The 19,867-nt window shown below is 41.4% G+C and overlaps 1 protein-coding gene across 4 annotated transcripts in view; it reads right to left on the bottom strand.

Moving 5' to 3' along the window:
• CRAMP1 (cramped chromatin regulator homolog 1) overlaps positions 1 to 19,867 on the bottom strand; it is a 52,273-nt gene continuing 32,406 nt past the window's right edge. For all 4 annotated transcript variants that reach the window (XM_055804314.1, XM_055804315.1, XM_055804312.1 and 1 more), the window contains exons 11-21: positions 18,137 to 18,314; positions 14,358 to 14,539; positions 13,616 to 13,690; positions 12,273 to 12,354; positions 11,421 to 11,525; positions 10,213 to 10,391; positions 9,560 to 9,640; positions 8,069 to 8,303; positions 7,617 to 7,781; positions 6,829 to 6,974; positions 1 to 3,426 (exon numbers count right to left, since the gene is read on the bottom strand). In XM_055804314.1, the coding sequence (XP_055660289.1) occupies positions 3,262 to 3,426; positions 6,829 to 6,974; positions 7,617 to 7,781; positions 8,069 to 8,303; positions 9,560 to 9,640; positions 10,213 to 10,391; positions 11,421 to 11,525; positions 12,273 to 12,354; positions 13,616 to 13,690; positions 14,358 to 14,539; positions 18,137 to 18,314 (1,593 nt within the window). In that variant the 3' untranslated portion in view covers positions 1 to 3,261. The remainder of the gene's footprint in view (positions 3,427 to 6,828; positions 6,975 to 7,616; positions 7,782 to 8,068; positions 8,304 to 9,559; positions 9,641 to 10,212; positions 10,392 to 11,420; positions 11,526 to 12,272; positions 12,355 to 13,615; positions 13,691 to 14,357; positions 14,540 to 18,136; positions 18,315 to 19,867) is intronic.

The following is a 19,867-nucleotide window of genomic DNA, read 5'->3' as shown; positions in this document are numbered from 1 at the left end:
CAGTTTTTCGCTTAGCAGTCTTAGGCACAAACTGATGATGCTTAGCATTGTAAAACACATCTACCTAAAATCTTGAACTGGTGGAATCAGAGGTGTGTTTAAGTGACGTTTCACATAATAAGGATAACAAATTCTGCATCAATTAAAAATTACCACAATGATCTAACTTATTTTCAAGTTCTTCCTCGATAAGACTTACTTGTCCTGAAAGGGCTTTATTATTAAAACTGCAATTTGCAAAGCATTACATTTCTGAAATTAAATTCTGTTTCATAATGACAACTTCTAGGAGGCTGATGCCAAACACATGTCTAACCACAGAATTCTGAGTGCTCAACTGACCTCTTGTCACTTCCAGTGTTATTACTCAGTGGTCCAAAGCCTACTCGCAAATAAAGGTTCAGGATTGCAGTTTTCTGATCTTACGGTGTCATGAAAAATAACCGCTATGCTGACTTCACTCTGCAGTTCTATTATTCCCCTATGGCAACTGAATGGGCCGAGAAAGGGCAGCTTGACAGCTCCCTGTATCAGATGGCAGAAAGTCTTCACAGAACTTGATGAAGTGCTCTGCCATACAGGTGCAGCAACACTGGCGCTTAGTCTAAGCAACCTAAGAGTCAAAACCAATTCACATCCACCCCATCAGCAGTACGGGTTAAGAAGAGGAAACATATGTCTAGCTACCTAAATACACTGGAGACCATCAGGCTGGTCTTTCAATATTTAGAAGTTTAAGGATTTTTTTAAGATTAAATTTTTGACTTTTTTTTTTTAATTAATTTTTAAGATCCCCCACCCAACACTTGATTAGAATGTATCACATCTCCTGCATGGCCTGTAATCCACAGCCACAAAAGCAGCCCTCTGCTTTTGTCCTGCAAGCCCAAAGAATTTCTGGAGGTACAGCATATAGGATAACCAGCATTACTAATATAAGAAGCCAAAACCAAGACGAAACAAACTGAGAAAGCCTGAACCAAAATACAGCTCAACGTTTAAGTAAAACTTAAAAGTTTTAGAGGGAGTGACTCTTGAGATTAGCAGGTATCCTCTCCATACCAAGGGTGAATGCTTAGAACAAAACAGTCCTCAACATTCATTTTTCTGACAGCTTTCAACTTTTTAGATTCTAGGTTTACATGATTTCCTGATAATTGCATCGGAATTCTCAAACAAGGTTCTGTAAAAATAACGAAACAGAAATAACGGCAGGAGGACTGAATATCCTACATGACATGCAGTCAGAATAGGAAGTTAGCCCACAGGAATTAAATTCTCCGTTCTTCTAGTCATGACCATTTTCTTGCTAGTAATACAGGTCTGCCTCCCTGTTGGGAACATCCAGTTGCACTAATGCTGGTTTTACACATCTGTATGGTTCCTATATCCAAGACAAGAATGCAGCAGCCCGATACATGGGGTCTCAGAATGTCATCCAAATCCTACTACTTTTTGAATGACATCAGGAACATTGGTCTGGGCCACACAAAAGGTGCATAAAAAAACTTGTTACATTTTCTCTTAATGACAGAAAGCATAAAGGCAAATTATATAGCAGTTAAAAAAAAGAAATCTACATAAAAGGAGGGTAAAGTGACTGGGAAAACAGCAAATCCCATCAGTGCACTGTGAGCAAGGTTACAAGAAGAAACTCCCAGTCAAATGCCTTGTAAAAGTAGCTAAAGGCAGGTAGAACTACATCCACCAAGTATAGTGCAAGTTGGGAAAATGAACCCCTGATAATAGCCTAAGAGATGGAGAAGTTTTCTTTATTTATTAATAATATAAAGTTGTAGTTTATATAGGACTAGCCCCTTGGATAAGTTCAGAGCTACTTAAAATAGCCAAGGGACATCCTCTTACTGGAGAAGCAGACAAGTGCTTCAAAAAGGGGCACAATAAAGGTATTCTCTCATATGACCGGTAAGAAAGGAAATAGGGAAAGTCTCCTGAGTTATAAAGGTAGAATGGATGGACAACCAGCTCTAAAGAAAGTAACTTTATATTCCTTTGAACCTGCTGGTATCAGGATCAGAGTCTTCCGATTATTAAAACACTAACATTAAATGCATAGGGATTTAGTAGAGGGAGTACCAGATCCACTAGTGCCTGAAAGTGACTATAATGAAAAATGATGTCCTGAGGTACTACAGAGCACCTGGAATTCACAGAACAAGGAGGAAATACGGGATTAAGCCAGGACTCGACATGTCTCCTCTTCATGACATAAAACAGATCTCAACAACTTTAGTGTTAATATATTGTTTCTATACATTACAATATTCTTTCCTATTTCCTCTCCCAGATAAATCCTCAGGTTTTGTGAAGATGGCAATATATACAGGTTTCCAGCAAAGTCAAGAGTAATTATGACAAAGCTTTCATAGTGATTCCAGTAAGCTCTTTTGCAGTGTTTCTTGACTTTAAAAGCAACCACTCTCCAGGGAAAGCAAGAAAGCACTCTCCCAACTCATGGGGATGAACTGTGCAATGTGATGAAGAATCTCAAAGGTGGAGAGTGCAGTCAGGATGATGATGATTGTGACACGTGATGGGGTTTAAAAATAGAGGAAACTCCTGAAGGACCCATGCAGTCTGGGAGCAGGGTGAAGCAGAGCTCCCCTACAGAACAAGGAAGCAGGTACATGCCCTTGCTGGAATGGTCAAACAACAGAACATAGCCAAAGAAACAGAACAGTCTCTAAAAGCCAAGCATCGTAGAGTCGCAGTGCCTTTGAAAAGAGTGCAAGAAACCTCAGTTTGACTGACGGATAGAAAGAGTGCTAACTAGGACATATGAAGATGCAACATGGTTCCCATACCCACACCCAGCCTACACCCTCCACAACTTCAATGTGGATCCCAAGTCATGGCATTTTGATTACTACACAAAAAATAATTCATGTTGGGGAGCTTCTGGCGATACCCTTCCCTGCTTGAGCTTCTTGCTTATGCCATTCAAAAGCAGAAGTCCAGGGCTGTCCCATAAACCTGCCATCTTGCATCACGGATGCAGGGGACGCACTATTTCCTGTAATGCTATTTCATGTTTTGTTGTTCCCAGTATATTGCACATCCCAGGACTTGCACAAACTTTTTCAGACCTTTGAAGACAATGCTTCTCTTCTAGAAAGAAGCACACAAGACAGGGACAACTGAGCCTCAGCTGCCTCTCTAGAACCTGCCCTTGCCATGATCCAGCGCTGCCAGCTCCACCTTTAGCCGAACAGTCCACACCAGCCTGCTGGTCTCATACACTTACTGTGAGAGATCCCCAATTGGGGGACCACCACCTCCTCCATCAAACAGAATTTCCCTGCGGGTTGGCTCAGGTATTGATAGTTCCTGGGCAAGGTCATTAAAACGAGATATGTAATCTATGCTGTTCTCATTCATCATGCAAGCCAGCTGTGAATCCACCACCTAGAAGAGACATGAGAAAAAAAGAAGAGCTTCATGTCAGTGGACATTTTACAGAACTGCAAAATTGTTTAGGTTGGAAGGGATATCTTGAGGCCATTTTGTCCAACCATCCTGCTCAAGTAGGGTCAGCTAGAACAGGTTGCCCTGGACCTTGTCCAGTCAGGGGATGAACTATCTCCATGAATGGAGATTCCACAGCTTCTCTGAGCAACCTGTTTCTGTGTTTGACCACCCTCACATTAAAAGAGTTTTCTTGGGCTCAGGTGGAATTTCATGTGTTTCAATTTGCGCCCGCTGCCTCTTGTCCTGAGAAGAGTCTGGCTACCTCATCTTCATTCCCAGCGTCTTCTCATATGAAAGATACACTTATCTCACCAAGTCAGAGAGTAGCTCTTATCCATGGCTAAATGGAAGCCTCTAAAAAACCCCAAAACAAACCCAGAGTCTCAGTGGGCTTTACCTCCCTATCCTTAATTCAGCATTAAAGCGCAGTAGTAAATGCATTGTACAAAAACTCTAAAGATAGTACCTCTAACCTAACAACTGCATTTTAAATTAAACTTGACTCTGCAGGACACTCAATAAAAGGCCTTTCAAAATTCTCCGATCATTAAAACCATCTTTAAATGATACTTGCTTCCTCTGAAGACTCCCACACAACCCACATCTGCCACCAAAAGCTGCTCTGGTGGGCCTAAAATGATGGCTTAGCCCATTTTCTTCTGAAGACAGTTTGTAAGATCAAAGGCCGCAATGTCACTTCAAATCCACGCAAATAAATTATCCAATATTCCTTTAATTAACACGCACCTTGAGAGATTCTCACCACCAAGCAAGCAGAATCTTCACATTTATGCCAGGAAGTAGAGCTGTGCGTGGAGTCTGAAGCTGCCAGGGGCACATTACAACAGCATGAGCTGGCCACAGCTTCTGGTTACAAGGTCTGTACAGAACCTCCTTATCCAACTCCAAAGGACAACGGAAGAATGACATTTTCTTTCCATCAGGGCAAGCCCCCACAAAGTTAGAATGTAAGTGACGTCACACTGAGTCAACCACTGTAAACTCTGGGATAATTAAGACTGCAAAGGGCCTGAAGAAGTTTCTAAGTTCAAAATCTGCTTAAAGCAGGGTCACCTAGGAGGACAGACCAGCTTATCAGGGCTTTGGTGATGTTAGTCTTGAAAGGCTCTGCAGACAGACACTGTACAACATCTCAGGGCAACCTGCTCCCCTGCCTGACCGTCTCCAGGGTGAGAAAGATTTTCTTTCAGTGTAGTCAGAACCTTCCTAAAATCAGCTTTTGCCTGTTCCTCCCACCATGCATCACCACTCTGTGAAGGGCCTGACTCCAGTTACGTCCCTCTGCCCTGAAGCCTCCTCCTCCAGGCTGAACAAGCCCAGTACCACACAAACAGGTGCTTCAGCCCCCTAATCATCTTGGTGGCTCTCTGCTGAACTTGCTCCAGTTCCTCTGTCTTTCCTGTACCGGGTGCTCAAAACTAGTCACGACTTTCTAGACATGGTCTTACAGCTGTTGAACAGAGTGGGATAACCATAACTTCGTTCCATCTACTGGCTATGGTCCTGTTAAAACAGTCCATGACACTGTTGGTGGTCTTAGCTGCCACAGAACATCCTGGCTCATGCTGAGCTTGCTGTGTATCAAGATGCCCAGGTACTTCCCAGCAGAGCTGTCTCCTAAACAGTCTCCAGCCTATATTGCTGTCGGGGTTATTCCTTCCTGGGAGTAGGGCTTTGCATTTGTCCTTGCTGAATTCCATAACGTTCCTGCAGCTCCAGTCCATCTCCGTCCTTCTGAAAGGGAGCTTGGTCCTCAAGCACACCTCAAGCCTTAATAACTGCTGGTCTTCACTCTACCCCTTAAAAAGGTTTCAAAACAAAAGAATAATTCTACCACCTGAGAAAGTAATTCAGCAGCACAGGACCTTCTGCCATTCTCTCAGGTAACTTTGTATTAGCCACCTCCTGCTTCTTCCTTCTAGACCTATTTATTTTTTCTACCAGTCCTCCAACTGTACTGCACCGGTATTAACCCTTCCCTCATCTTCACTATTTTCAATTCCTGCTCTAAAAAGCAGGACACAAAACAGAAGTATTACAACTCTGTCAAAACAAGGTTATGTCCAACAGGGTAAACATGACCTCCCCCAGAAAAAGAACCTGGTGCTCACAACAGCTTCTTGCACCACAGAATAACAGACTGGTCAGGGTGGGAAGTGACCTCTGGAGATCATCTAGTCCAACCCCCTGCTAAAGCAGGGTCTCCTAGAGCAGGCTGCACAGAGTCGCACCCAGGCAGGTTTTGAATGTCTCCACAGAAGGAGACTCCACAGCCTCTCTGGGCAGCCTGTGCCAGCACCGTGACAGCCTCAAAGCAAAGAAATTCTTCCTCATACTCAGATGGAACTGCCCGTGCTGCAGCTTGTGCCCGTTGCCCCTTTGTCCTGTTGCTGGGCACCACTGAAAAGAACCTGGGGGCCTGTCCTCTTGGCACTCGCCCTTAAGGCATTTGTAGACATTCAAAGATCCCTTCTTGGTCTTCTCTTCTCCAGGCTGAACACGGACCCCCTCTCTCAGCCTTTCCTCATAAGGCAGATGCTCCAGTCCCCTAATGACCTTCACAGCCCTTTGCTGGACCCTCTCCAGCAGCTCCCTGTCTCTCTTGAGCTGGGGAGCCCAGCACTGGTCACAGCACTCCAGATGCAGCCTCAGCAGGGCAGAGTAGAAGGGGAGGATCACCTCCCTCCACCTGCTGGCCACGCTCCTTCTCATGCACCCCAGGATCCCATTGGCCTTCTCGGTCACAAGGACATGCTGCTGGCCCACGGGCAACTTGCTGTCCATCAGGACTTCCAGGTCCTTCTCCACAGAGAAGTCAACCCCTAGCCTGCTCTGGTGCATGGGGTTGTTCCTCTGCAGGTGCAGGACCTTAAACTTGCCTTTATTGAACTTCATTTACGTTCCTCTCCGCCCAACTTTCCAGCCTGTCTGTCCAGGTCTTGCTGAATGGCAGCGCAGCCTACTGGTGAATCAGCCACTCCTCCCAGCTTTGTATCAATCATCTGCAGACTTGCTGAGGGTACACTCAGTCCCTTCATCCAGGTCATTGATGAATAAGGTAAACGAGACTGGACCCAGTACTGACCCCTGGGGAACGCCGCTAGCTACAGGCCTCCAGCCAGACTCACCAGATCTGGTGTCATATACCCTCAAGTCATTTTACATCTTCCTCTTAAGACTGTAACCCTGTTTTACTAAGCTACAGTGCAGATGTCAAAGCACCTTTGCCTTAAGTATCTCAGGAAGGTATGATGGACAATATCCAGTAACGCTGCACTAAAAAAGAAGCAGACAGCTGAATGTGATTTGATGACATACCTCTGCTACATCTGCCAGAGACCGTGATACAAAAGAGTCCCGTGAATTTCCATCCAGAAGGCTGGGTCCCAGTAAGGAGGTGCCACTGGCAGTCCCAGCAGGAGTTGGCAACATTTTTCGTCCCTTCTCGGGCGAGATGAAACTTGCTATAAAGAACAGGCACATCAGTAAGTCACAGCACTGAATATTTGCAATTGGGAGAATAAAGAGAAGGGCAAGGAAATAGATATCTGCCGTCCATTTCCTATTTCTTCTGTCTCTCAAAAATTATGTGTTACCAGGATGAACACCGTTGGCACAATGCTAAGAGTACACAGATTCATTACACTGGCCCCATTAAACATTAATTAAAAAAAATACCAACCAAACCCCAAACAAATCCAGTGATCTCATGTCTTTGAGATTACACTCACGAAGCACAGAATGAAGACTATTTTTCCAAAAGCAGAGCCAAGGGCATCTTTTCATTCTGGCAGAACAACCAAAATGTCTCAACCTAACTGATGAGACAGGCTCCAAACAGACTGCAAAGAACTGCCAAGGAATTATTTGTCCCAAGGTATGGGCCTCAATCTAGCAACAAGATCTTTTCAGGAACAGACTTGTACAGAGAAGGAAGATGTATTCAAGGCAACACCGCTGAAACGAAAGCAAGTAGTAAGGGAAGAAATCTATAAACGTCCTACTGGGTTTATGATTTTCCAAAGGATTCACTTCCACAGTGTTGGGGGGTTTTGTTGGTTTTGTTGTACAGGAAAGAGCCTTTTTGTTGCAGTTCTGACACTTACAAAACAAGCTGCTGAGAGACGAGTCTGTGGAGTCATTGGGGTACCACTGGGGATCATGGCTGGGAGACGCAATCCAGTTCTGTTGAGGACTACTGGATGGGGACGGAAGACTTTTGGAGCTGTCACTGCCATTCAGTTTTGCAGGAGAGAGGGAAACACCTTCACCTGTAAGGCAATGTCAGGAATCACTGACTCAGTCAATACAGAAAAGTTACAGGACAGTGCACCAATTTATATTTAGAAAGCAGACAACACCCCCGTCAACAACTGCAACAACAAAAAGCCCCACCTATATATGCTAGAAAATAAAGGCTAAGCACAATTTTATTTCCAACCGCTATTAAAGAAAATAACCAAGAACTGCATCCTGGAAAAGTTTCTGCTGCAATATAAGATGACAGACTTTTTTTTTTTAAAGTTAATAAGAAGACTTTATCTAAGCTCAGACTTACTGTATTGACCAGAGCTGATAGCTATTTCAATGATAGAGTCACTGATCTGAGTGGCAGGTTCTCCTTGAGAAAGCACATCTTCAGGTGGTCCAGGCAGAGAAATATCCAAGAGAGCAGAAACATTGGGAGGAGAGAGCCGGGTACTGGAAGCCTCTGATGAAGGAAGTGGAGGGGTGGAAAGACCATTTTGGAGGGGTGTCTTGGACAGTTCTGACAGAGAAAGGACTGATGTGCCCTGTTACAAGAAACAGAGTTAATTGTTCATAGATTTCTGAAGGACTTGGAAATCTATCTGAAAAGCAACTAGCTCCTAAGCATCAGACTGAAATCAGACTGGGGGTGGCTGGGAAGACTAATAATCCAGCAGATAATATTCCTAAAATTTTAGGAATCTATTATTTATAGAATAGATTTGTATTATTTTAACCAAAAATATCTGTAAGCATAAACAAATACGCTTCAGCCCATATTCTACCAAATCATCTGAAAAAAATATGGGTTTGTAACATTCCAAAGAATATTTAATACAGTCTACATAACAGAAACAAGCATAATAATATAATTAGCATGATTTTGATGAACCTACAAGATAGTTCTCAATCAATCTTTCTTTAAGGAGTCTCGTTATTAGTACCTCATCGTACAGCTGTTTGTGATTCGTCTTCTGATTTACAAAGCTCTCCTAAGAGCAAGAACCAGAACCTAGGACCCCATTACCACAAATAAATGCCTAGTAGATTGATGTCCTAACATGTGCACTGTAAAAAAAATAATAAATAAAAACACCAACAAGCAAAACAAAAATACTTCTTCTCCTCTATGCACTCCAATCAAATTAATTTGACTTTTTCACATGTACCTGTTGCAGGAAGGGTAGAACGTGCTTCCACTGAAAAATGGAAAAGCCTGTATTCTTAAGTATGTAAGTATCTAACACAGTGCCCTGGATTCTATTGGAAAAGGAAGCTGGGAACAGGATGACACCACTCTTACAACTTGGGTGCTGCCACAGCTACTTTTCAAGCATCTATGTCTTATTGGATGCAGCATAAAGAAAAGTGATTCTCTGAAGAGCATGCTAGCATTACAATCACGCTTTTAGTCTTAATATTCCTGCTTCAGCAACACAGAAGCAGCAGGACTGCCAACTACAAAAACTTTTTTTTTTCCCTTTTCTTTTACACGGAAAAATTTTACAACAGCAATTGTAAACTCCTCCATTGTATCAAGAAATATGTAAAACCTGTTTGTCCTTCAGAGGTCAAAGACTGCCAGCTTCACTTTTACTTTTTTTAAGAGTACGGCACTCACATGAATTTAAACAGCTTTCATAAATTTCTTTCTTTAAATTTCTTCAGATGCCAGAGATTTCAATTTCCACAAAACAGTACCAGTGGTGTACAGTTACCTGGGAACAAGGGGTTTTAACTAGTAATACCAGTGGTGTTTTCAACACATTTCACACAACTGTTCTTTCAAGACATACTCTACCTGGAAACCATCAGGAACTGCCTCCTGCTCGTGCCGTGTCGGTAGGCTGATGAACGGAACCCGACACCCAGGGCCTGAGCCCTACAAGCACAACAGAAATTATGTGAGTGACAAATGTTTACATGAGATGCTGCAAATGTAGCTGGGGAGGCAAGAGACGAGTGCCTATCACTGTTTACGCATGCTCTTTTTACATACCATGCATTTCAAAATTGTCCATCAACTCCCTGAGAAAATGACATGGATTGACACGTATCTGGGTCTCAATGAAAGAAATTGCGAAGAGAAATCACACTTCCCATTCCAAATACATCCCTAACAGTCCCTGGTTTGCCCCAGATTCCCTCCTGAATTACCGTCTATTGAAATGCTACTGTTTCTTTTCAAGCCCAGATTTCGGCATGGCCAACTTCAAGAGTCTTACAGCTGAAAGCTGTTCTACAGGATGGAAATCTGTTCAGAGTGATCATGATTTGACCCCTCAACCCTAAAATACACAATATACAAGATAGATTGGGTTTGCCACGATACAAGTGTCTTACAGCTAGCTCCAGAAGAAGGCTCATCAAAGAGCCATTAATAATACAGGTTTTTTTACAATGAAATGGTAAGACACTTAACTACTTTAAAAAGTATGCTCAAGAGACTCTGACCTCTACAGTAGTGATGGAGCCTCCGTTCTGATGTGCTGCTGTTGACTCCTGCGCTGTTACCACTGTGGTCACTCCGTCCGGTGACAATGGAGACACACCTGACAAACCATCTGCATCCAGAACAGGCATAGGGCTACCAGGGATAATACCAGCACTTTTAGCTGCCAAGTCAATAGCACCTTTTGTGGAGGGGGGGAAAGGAAAAAAGCAGCAAAAAATACATTACAAGCCTTTTCTTCAGGCAATTACTTTGTTGTGACTTATCTAAAAGATGATTTTTTAAAAACTGCCGAAAGTCAAAACTTAACACATGCAAAAAGCAAAAATGGTAATTATCTGATCAGCTATACACTTTGTGAAGAGGAACAACTGATAACATTCCTTTCAGCTAAAATGTTCAGGTTTTCTGCCTTGTTCCAACATGTTACCAAGTATATAGAAACAGTTTAGAGAAACATCCCAGTTCTTTCTACCTGCCCTCTCCTTCCATTTCTTTTTTTGCCCTGCAAATTATTATGTATTTGGTTATGCAATTTCTAGACATTTCCTGTGGTTTATTAGAAGTGCTCTAAACACAATATAGCCTTATCCTATTACCTTGCTTCTAACAGCCATTTAGACTCAAGATTAAAAAAAAAACACCTTATGTTGTTGCAGTGTCAGCCTCACCCAGATCTTTTAAAAAGCATTTAAAACCATCTGAATGTCTTCCCATCACAGAGAACCCTCTGACTAAACCAGAGGCAATCACTGATCTCACCTCCCTAATCATTCTAATTACAGGACTCATTCTTTTGCTGCACTACTGTATTTGCTTGGGGCACACCAGCATGTTTTTTTCTTGTGGAATTCATAATCTCATGTCAGTAGATAAGCTGTTCATAAGTTTCTTTCAACTATGGCACAACCCCTTTTCAAAGTGGTCTTACAACAAAACATCATAAAAATGCTCAGCTTTAGTTACAAATTCTAACCCCTTGCTTTGCCTGCAGGTCAGACACAGCAAAGGAACCTAGGTCAGACCGTGCCACCACTGACTGCTCCCTTTCTGCAGTCACACAAAGCCACAGAAAGTCAGACATCATTAACACAGGTGTTTTAACCTCCAAAGGCACTAACAATTTTACCTAGGAAACAGAAACCAACAATACAAGAATATACAGATCACAACAGACCATGACTCTCATTCTGTTTAAGAAATGACTTACTAGACAGATGATTGGTAGCCTGTGTTGGAAGAACTTTGGGCACAATTGGACGAGAAACAGCAGCTTTAGTCAGTGAGGACTGGATAGGCCGAAATGAACCTCTCCCTAGGGTGAAGGGTTAAATATATCTCAAGCAAATGAAATTAACACCTTTAAAGCAGAGCGAACAGTTCCAATAGAAGCAAACAAATTCCAAGCAGTAGCAAGCTCTGGGAATGCAAGCAGTGGAGATGAAGAAATGGACTTGAAACAGTAATGCAAGCTAACCAGTGCCTTACCACAAAAAGCAACAGCAAGCGCTGCTGTGTTATTCAAGCTGCTTTCATTATTTTCAATGAAGATAATCTCTACAGTCTCCTGTTGATTTTGAGATTTAAGCTGAGATGGGGGGGATCACCTATACTACCACTGTACTTAAGATGTATCAGCAGAACAAGGACAACTGGGCAGTATATTGATTACACTATATGAAATTCAGACGGTATTCCAGGTACTAGGAAAAGTCCACTATGAGATCTAGACAAATGATTATAACCTACAGACAAAATATTCTTATCTAAGTAATGTATTCCAAAATTTTGTCTCCTTGTAAAGAACTCCTTACTCTTCCCTGCTTTCAGTACGGGAAATGGAATAAAAAAATTTCTATCACAATCATGACTTGCTTAACAATGATCCAGGAGAACAATCCCATCATCCTGTAGGAAGTGACTCAAGCAGCTGGTACATAACTCTCTGGTTCTGAAAGCGTACTTTCTCCTTTTTAGAAATTACATCTTTACACAGTTTTAAGGGACACCTTCCAGTCCATCTCATGGCAGCATAAAAGTGATAGAAGATATGCAGACTCACCTGTAATGGATGAGTTGGATAAGATAGAAAAGGAACAGACATGCTGGGACGGATTTCCAGAAGGCCTGGGGAGCAGCGTTCTCTATGTAAGAAAAAAAAAAAACAATAAACCAAAACTATTTAAACACAGAACAGAGGGTAAAACTCATCTTCTAAGGCACAAAAATCCATGATGGCTTCCAGAATAGGCAGAGTATTTACATGGCATGACTATAATGCAACAGATAGAGCAATTAAGGTCTGCGTAATCTTGAGAAAGAAGCTACCGACAGGAATCGTGTTTCCTCTGTGAACTACTATAAGAGAAAATTTCCACATGGACAATTCTCAGAAATGCTGATTAGAACTATATTCCTTAGAACTATATTCCTTTCTGATTATACTTGCGGTGGTTTTCAAATCCCCCACAGAAATACAGCAGTGGTCGTAAGGATGGGATCTAGTCTGTGCACAAACTGATCTTCCATTACAATTGAACACGTGTGAATTAATGAGGCAGCTCTGCGTACTTGGGGGTTCTTAAAACAAATGGAATTGCATCGACCAGAATATCTCAGTACTAAAATACAGTACGTATGTAATTTCTATGTCTCCCACTCTCATACAGAGCAGAACAGACAAAAGGATATACTGACACTTGGTAACTTTGTTTTCCCCAAACAAGTTTCCCTTTTTTTGGTTTTAGATTTCTTGTAAGTTCTCCACCTGCCTGTTGTTTCACAGTGGCATGTGCCTTTTTGGTGGGCTGTCAGAGTAGTCTGAAGGAGGTTAATGCCCCCCCCCTTACCATCAAAGTTCCATGACAACAGGCTATACCTCTTTCATACATTTCTTAGCAAGTCCTATTTTTTTCCAGAAATCATTGTTCTTTCAAATAGTATTCTGTTTTATTTCACTACAGAGGTTTATACCCACCCCAGCTTAGCAGCCATTAGTAAGTAGGAAGCAGGGAAAAATTATCTAAAGGGAAATCTTGTTGCAATAGCACTGACAGCTCTAACGCTGACAGACCAGGACACCACATGAACACACTGATGCTTGTGCATCAATACCAGCAGACCCAAACAGCACAACCCGCTTTCAGAGGAGGGACTTTTATAATTTTTCCAAACTACCTCATGCACTGGACACTGTTGTTGACATTTCCCATATAGGAAATACAACATGGCTGGTTACAATATAGACCAAAATGCTTGTTACTTCCTTTGTTCAGCTTCACTTTTCCAGCAGATGTATGAAGGAAGTTCAGATTTTTATTTCAGTTAAATGGAAATCATTATAGCCTTACTGATACATATTTGGGAAGCAAACCAGGCATTTCACACTTTGAAGATTGTTCTGACCTGTACTACTAATGGCTTCCGCAAGTGCCTGTTCCGTAACTTCCTTGGCTTTGGCAAGAAGAAGTCCGATTGCATCTGAACAAGGACAGAAAATGCATTAGAAAATATCCTAAGCATGCAGACACAGAATAAATTATACCCCCCAAACTCTGTATTTCAATAAAGTTGTAACTATTTATTAAAAGACTGTGTTTTGTTTCAGAGCGTAGAACATTCTTTCTGCTAGATTAGGAAAACTTTACACCAGGAATGTGGTTTTTTTTTCTTCTTGTTTTATGGAGATAAAGCTTTCTCCAAAAAAAGCCATTTCACTACTTAACTACTGTAGCTTGCTATGAAGTTGTTACTGAGACTGTAGATATAAAAATAAAACCAGTATTTGAAATAAATACAGAAATGAGGCTGTATTGAAGTTAGCTGCATGATAAGAAGGATATCAGTTTTGCTATATCTGGCAAATATGTTTGCTGGAGTAACTTAAAGAGAGTGACCCAGTTTCATCAGGCTGTGTGATGGCATTCAGATTCAGGCCTGAAGAGGTGATGTCACTTCAAAGCATAGTTATATAGTCAAAATCGGACTAATTTCAGCTAATATAATGTAATGTTTATGCTTGAGCATCACTAGAAGCACTGCTTCATAGGGAAGCCCATGCTCTGAACCACCAGAAAATCCGGTAATGCCTACTGGAAGCTGGCTCAGGTACAATATGCTACCTTTTTCATTCAGTCACCTCACTTACACTGATTGTGTCTAAGTGCTGCCGGAAGGTCAGTTCTGCTTCTTTGCTAGGCAAGAACAGTTTCCCGTGGCGGCTGTTGGGTGGCAGAGTTGTAGGAACTGCAAAGAGTCCACCATCAGCATCAGTGCTTCCAGAACTTGAAGGACCAGCCACCAAGAGAGGTCTAGGGAGGTTTCTCAAACCTAGAGGATTTTAACAGATATTTAAATGAAGTGGGGGGGGGGTGGGGGGGGTGGAAAAGGTAACTATTTAGTAATTGAAGGATCATACAGAGAGCTGGGACTTATGAATTCTGGCTCTGCCACCATCTGTTTGTGAACTCAAATCATGAAACTCTTGATACTTCAGTTTTCCCACCTGCAGATTGACAGCATTTACCTACTTCACAAGGATACCACAAACATTCACTTGCTCTGAAATCCTTGGAAGAAGGGGGTTAAATGCAATTTTTCACTACTGAAGAAACTAGAATTTAAGCGCTCAGTTTTAAGCCCTGCAGACTGTGTTATCTACTTAGCGTGTAGAAATACTTGAGGGCCCTTCCCACTAAACAAACTATATATCCACCATCCCTTCTGTAGGGGAAGAGAACACAGAGTTATCCTACAATGTTTGTGGGTTTTTTTGGTTGTGTGTTGTTTGGGGGTTTTTTTGTTGTTGTTGGTTTTTTTTTCTTTTACACTCCCCACTTACCACCTCTTCCTCATGGTAATTCAAAGTGTAACCCCAATAAAGTGATTCTGGTGATAGAGAAGTGAAAGAGATGGGATCAGTTTACCAAAATACTGTCCGAAAGATGGGTTGTCTTAGAAATACATTTGGCCCATTGAAATAATGGCATCTGGTCTGAGTAAAACTTCTCCATTTACATTTAACTTTAAAAAATATCGTAGGATTTCACAGCGCTGTGCCCACTCAGCAGGCATCCAGGCAGGATGAAAACCAGTACTGTTCGTATGTTGTTCTGCAATAACCAAGATGCGTTACCTGCCTGTATTCCACAGAAGTGCTCGCTGCACATGTAACGCTGGGTTTCATTACAATAAACAGTAACAGCTATTTTCACACTTACATTGCACCCATACTTGTCATGGTACTCCAGCCTCTGCTGCTGGGCTGGAGATCTCAGCTGGGAGGCAGCAGGCACCTGACTCACCCGGAGCGGGAAGAAGCAAAGTAGGCAACAATTCTTAGTCATGCCTGCTACCTTCCTGGGCAGGAATACTATACAGCACATGTTTGGGCCACACTAATGCAGAGATGGGTATATGCCACGGTACTCAAGAAGTCTTTTGAAGAACATCAAACTTTTATCCTCCTATTTAAAAGATGAAATTTATCCTCCTATTTAAAAGATGAAATTTATCCTCCTATTTAAAAGATGAAATTTATCCTCCTATTTAAAAGATGAAATTGCCAGCTCCACCCTGCTGCTCTAGACTCTGCTGTTCTTCCAAAGTTTAGTTAAAATCACAGTATGCCAATATATCTAAAAATCAATTACATGCAGAACAGCATATAAATTTGTGCCTCCTGCCTGACCAGGAGTTAGAAAGAATTGTTGAAGAGATAACACATACAATATTGTATTTAAAACAGCAATAAAGGGATGCAACTGTAATTATGTAATGATATTTTAAGCACTATAGGTGATATTGCATCACAGCTGTTGCTTCACTTTTTCTAAATCTCTTTGCATGATTCTTTTTATCCCCTTTTCTGTCTCTCCAACTAGTAGCGTGGCTTTTGTGGAGCTGTCAGTTTGTCAACACTTTCAGTACTTCTGGAGTGGACACAGACTATCTTCCAATCTTTGTTTTCTACAAAGAAGGCCAAATCAATTTATCTTTAATTAAAAAAAAAAAAAAAAACCAAAACACAAAACCCAAAAAGTAGCTAGGACCTAGATGGACTCAAGACCAAAGCCAATGAAGGAATGCACCAAAAAGGCTCACCACCAAAAGTAACCTAGCAGTTTGCTTTCTGACAGACAAATTACTGCAATCACTTCACAGCCCTGTATGTGAGGATACAAAGAAGCTTGATAATTACTATATACTAAAGGTTGCAATCCAGACCACAACCAATGCTATTTTAGATTGAGAACACCTCTACCAGGGCTGACAAAAGGGATTCAGCTTGTTTACCAAAACAACACAATTTAGGGTAAAGATAACAACTTGCTCGGCTACCCATGTGACAGGCTAGAATGCCATTACCTGAGGTCTAGGCTGAGTGCATCACCCCAGGCAGAACTGCTGAGAAGCTAAACTAATGAACTAGTAAACATCGTACTGAACACACTTTTGCTGCTCCTCTGTTCAAGCCAAACAGCTCAGTTGAAGCCAACTTGGCCATCTTTGGTACTGTAGAAAAGCAGGAATATGTAGTCTGCATTTTTCACTTCCTGACATTACACTGAAGACTCTGTGCTTCATTGTAACATATTAAACTGTACTGCTGCACAACCCTACTTGTAATTCAGCGATGCGAATTGAAGACTAACTTGGACAATTATATTTGTTTTTGAATCCATGAAGCTTTATGTAAAAAGAATAGATGTCTGCTTCTAGGGGATGAGATACAAAGTATTGTTATCTTCTTGCTCTTTCTGTCTGGTGTCCTCAGTGGATGATCCTTACCCTAGATTAAAACGCTTTAGAAGGGATTTTCAAGGCATTTGGGAAGCACAAAGTACAATCTCATAAAAATGAATGTAGCAAACTGATTTTACTTCCAAGTCTGATTTAAAAAGATACGTCCCTCAAGCCTGTGAAATTCTCACATTTCAGTGAGATAATCTGTTTGATCTTTAAAATTGTTGAGGATTTACTAGATATTTGAGTACGTCCTTGTCTGCAAGTAAGAGCAATGAAGCTTTAGAGAAAGGTGAAATTGAAGAGAAAGGTGAAATTGATATAATGTCATTTGAAAATGAAAATCACACAGAACACCAAGCCTGTCTTACAGCATCAGTTAAATTGCTCATGGTCCATTGCTCCTTACAGCATTGGTGTGAAAAGGACAGTGCAAGAATCGCAATTGTTCCCAGTAACCCTGACACCTTCACAGACTTTTTTAAAGTCATAAAACATTTGCTGGCAAATGCAGCTGGACTGAAGAACTAAAATTATTGGTGTGCATGGCTAGGGCTCACAAGTTACAGCAGCTGACCCTGCTATTAAAAGCAAAGGTAATTCACAATCATTCTGTATTTTATAATGGCAGAATGGCACAGAAAATTTTCAGTAATTATTTTACCAACAAACTTTACACCATATATTTACTGTCCTGATCTGTAAGCTCTGCCAATGGGAAGTAGTGGATTAATTCCTTGTTTCACTTTGCTTGCATGCACGGCTTTCGCTTTACTTATTAAAGGGTCTTTATCGCAACGCATGAGTTTTCTCGCTTTTACTCTTCTGATTCTCTCCCCCATCCCACCAAGGGGGAAGTGAGCGAGCAGCTGGGGTGGAGGGGCTTAGCTACCAGCTGGGCTTAAACCACAACACAGCTCCTGGCAAATGCCAGCACCTTCTGTACGAGTGACTCATGGGAGGTCTTCTGGACTGTAAACTGTATTACTGACATGTATTGTTTATCAGGATTCAAAGTACTGGCAACCCTAAAGCAAATTAACACATACCAATGCTCTTAAACAGTTAGGTTCCTAAGAGTAAGAACACTCATTCTCCCAGTGTTATATTACTGGGATGTACTCCTCACCCTATGAAGTACTAACGCTCTGATCTCTTGAGAGGATTTTTATGAATACTCACCTGAGGAGCTGGAAGCAGCACCAGGAGAAAAAGTTGTCTTGTTGCGAAGAGCAGATTGGTTTCGGGCACAACCTGGACTCCTGGTGCTGATGGCAATCACCTTTCCCGGAGGAGTCAGTGACTGCTCCTCTTGAGCAGGCTTTATAGGTGATGTGGCAACAGAGCTCATCTCGGGTGTCTGAAAATGCATACACATTAAATAAATACCATGCACTGTTACGATACCATTAAACTCATTCTACTTAAAAGAAAAAATTGTGACACACTACAATATCTTTAAATATTTCTCTGTGTGTGGTGGGCAGCTGAAATCCCGTTCCTGTGCATTCAGCACTGTTAAATGTCATTGGTTCAATACCATTAATTTATGTTACAATCAAGTTAACACTCAACAAGCTTCACACAGTGTGCTGGACCACCCCAGGGTAAAAAGGAAAAAAAAAATAAATATAAAGGAAAAAAGGTGCTTTCCTAATTTTTCAGGCCTATCCAGTTACTTCATTAAGTTGTTTAAACATTGTTCTAGAAAATGCATCCTTTTTAAGGAATCTGTGTGCAACCAAAGGCACGAAAGTACCACCACACTTGACTGCAATGCACTTTGCTACTGTTTGGTTTATGCTCTTCATCTTGATTTAAAGGAATTAACCACAGCACAGTTGCCCATTTCAGCTTTGCTACATATTATCTTGAGAAAATAGCGGGGATCTGAACAATCAATCCTTCCTCTGTTGAAGTACACCATGGCAAAAATACTATGGTTTCTGTCATTATTTGATGAAACACAAAGGATTCAGGAGACAAAACTTTCAAAAGTCTGCAGCTCTTTCAATTAGACAGTAAATATCAACCCTGCCTCTTTAATATCCATCAGTCCCACAACATTAATCGATGCAAGATCAGTATCACTTCTTCTGAAACACAGCAAGTATAAAGTGTTATCTGACAAATAAAAGGTTACGTTACTTCTTTTTACTGGAATGTACGATACGGTACGTATCTGAAAGAGCTTTATTTTTCAGTAGCACTATACTACTTTGTTAGGATATCAAGAGTGCTAAAGTGACAGGTAAACACTTGCAAATTATAACTGCTGGGTCTTCCTCCCCCCCCCTTCTATCTCTCTCCCTGAGTCTAAGGAGATGTCCTTCTTTCTAGTTTGTTATTGTTTAATCATGTCATCATCCCTGGCTGTCACATGTGTCACCAGAAGTAAAAGCGGATGCCAAAAGAGGAGACACTGTCACAGATCTGCAAGATGTCAGACCAAAAGTCTTCACAGTTTAAATGAAGTCTATATCTGGAGCTGCATCTGAGCAAAGATGGTTTTAGGTTCATAAAATCCTACATTCTTCGTCTATAAAAATCAGGATCAAAAGGAGCTCCAAGGGGGGTTAAGTCTGCACCAACAAAGAGATCAAAGAATTGCGTGTGTTTGGGAGTAGTGATACATTTGCATCCTATGCTGGAATATGATGCAAATGGTATCTTTAACTCATTTTATCTCCATCACAGGCAGTCAGATCTGTTGAATTCAGTATCTTTTTGGTCTTTAAAAGGATGTTTTACTAAGTTTCAATTGGTTGCACTAGATGGAGATGACTGCTCAGATATCACAGGGGCAGATCCTAAACATTGGTTACAATGCACAAGAAGGAAAGCAAGTTCATTCCCAGCTGTCTGTCTAAGGAAGAAGTTATTTTCCCGGGTCTGTTAAACAACTACCCTGGC

The sequence above is a fragment of the Falco peregrinus genome, chromosome 5 (genome assembly GCF_023634155.1).
Source record: "Falco peregrinus isolate bFalPer1 chromosome 5, bFalPer1.pri, whole genome shotgun sequence".
Lineage (NCBI taxonomy): Eukaryota > Metazoa > Chordata > Aves > Falconiformes > Falconidae > Falco > Falco peregrinus.
The sequence above is the reverse complement of the archived record's forward strand: the minus strand, read 5'-3'. Positions and strand labels throughout refer to the sequence as shown.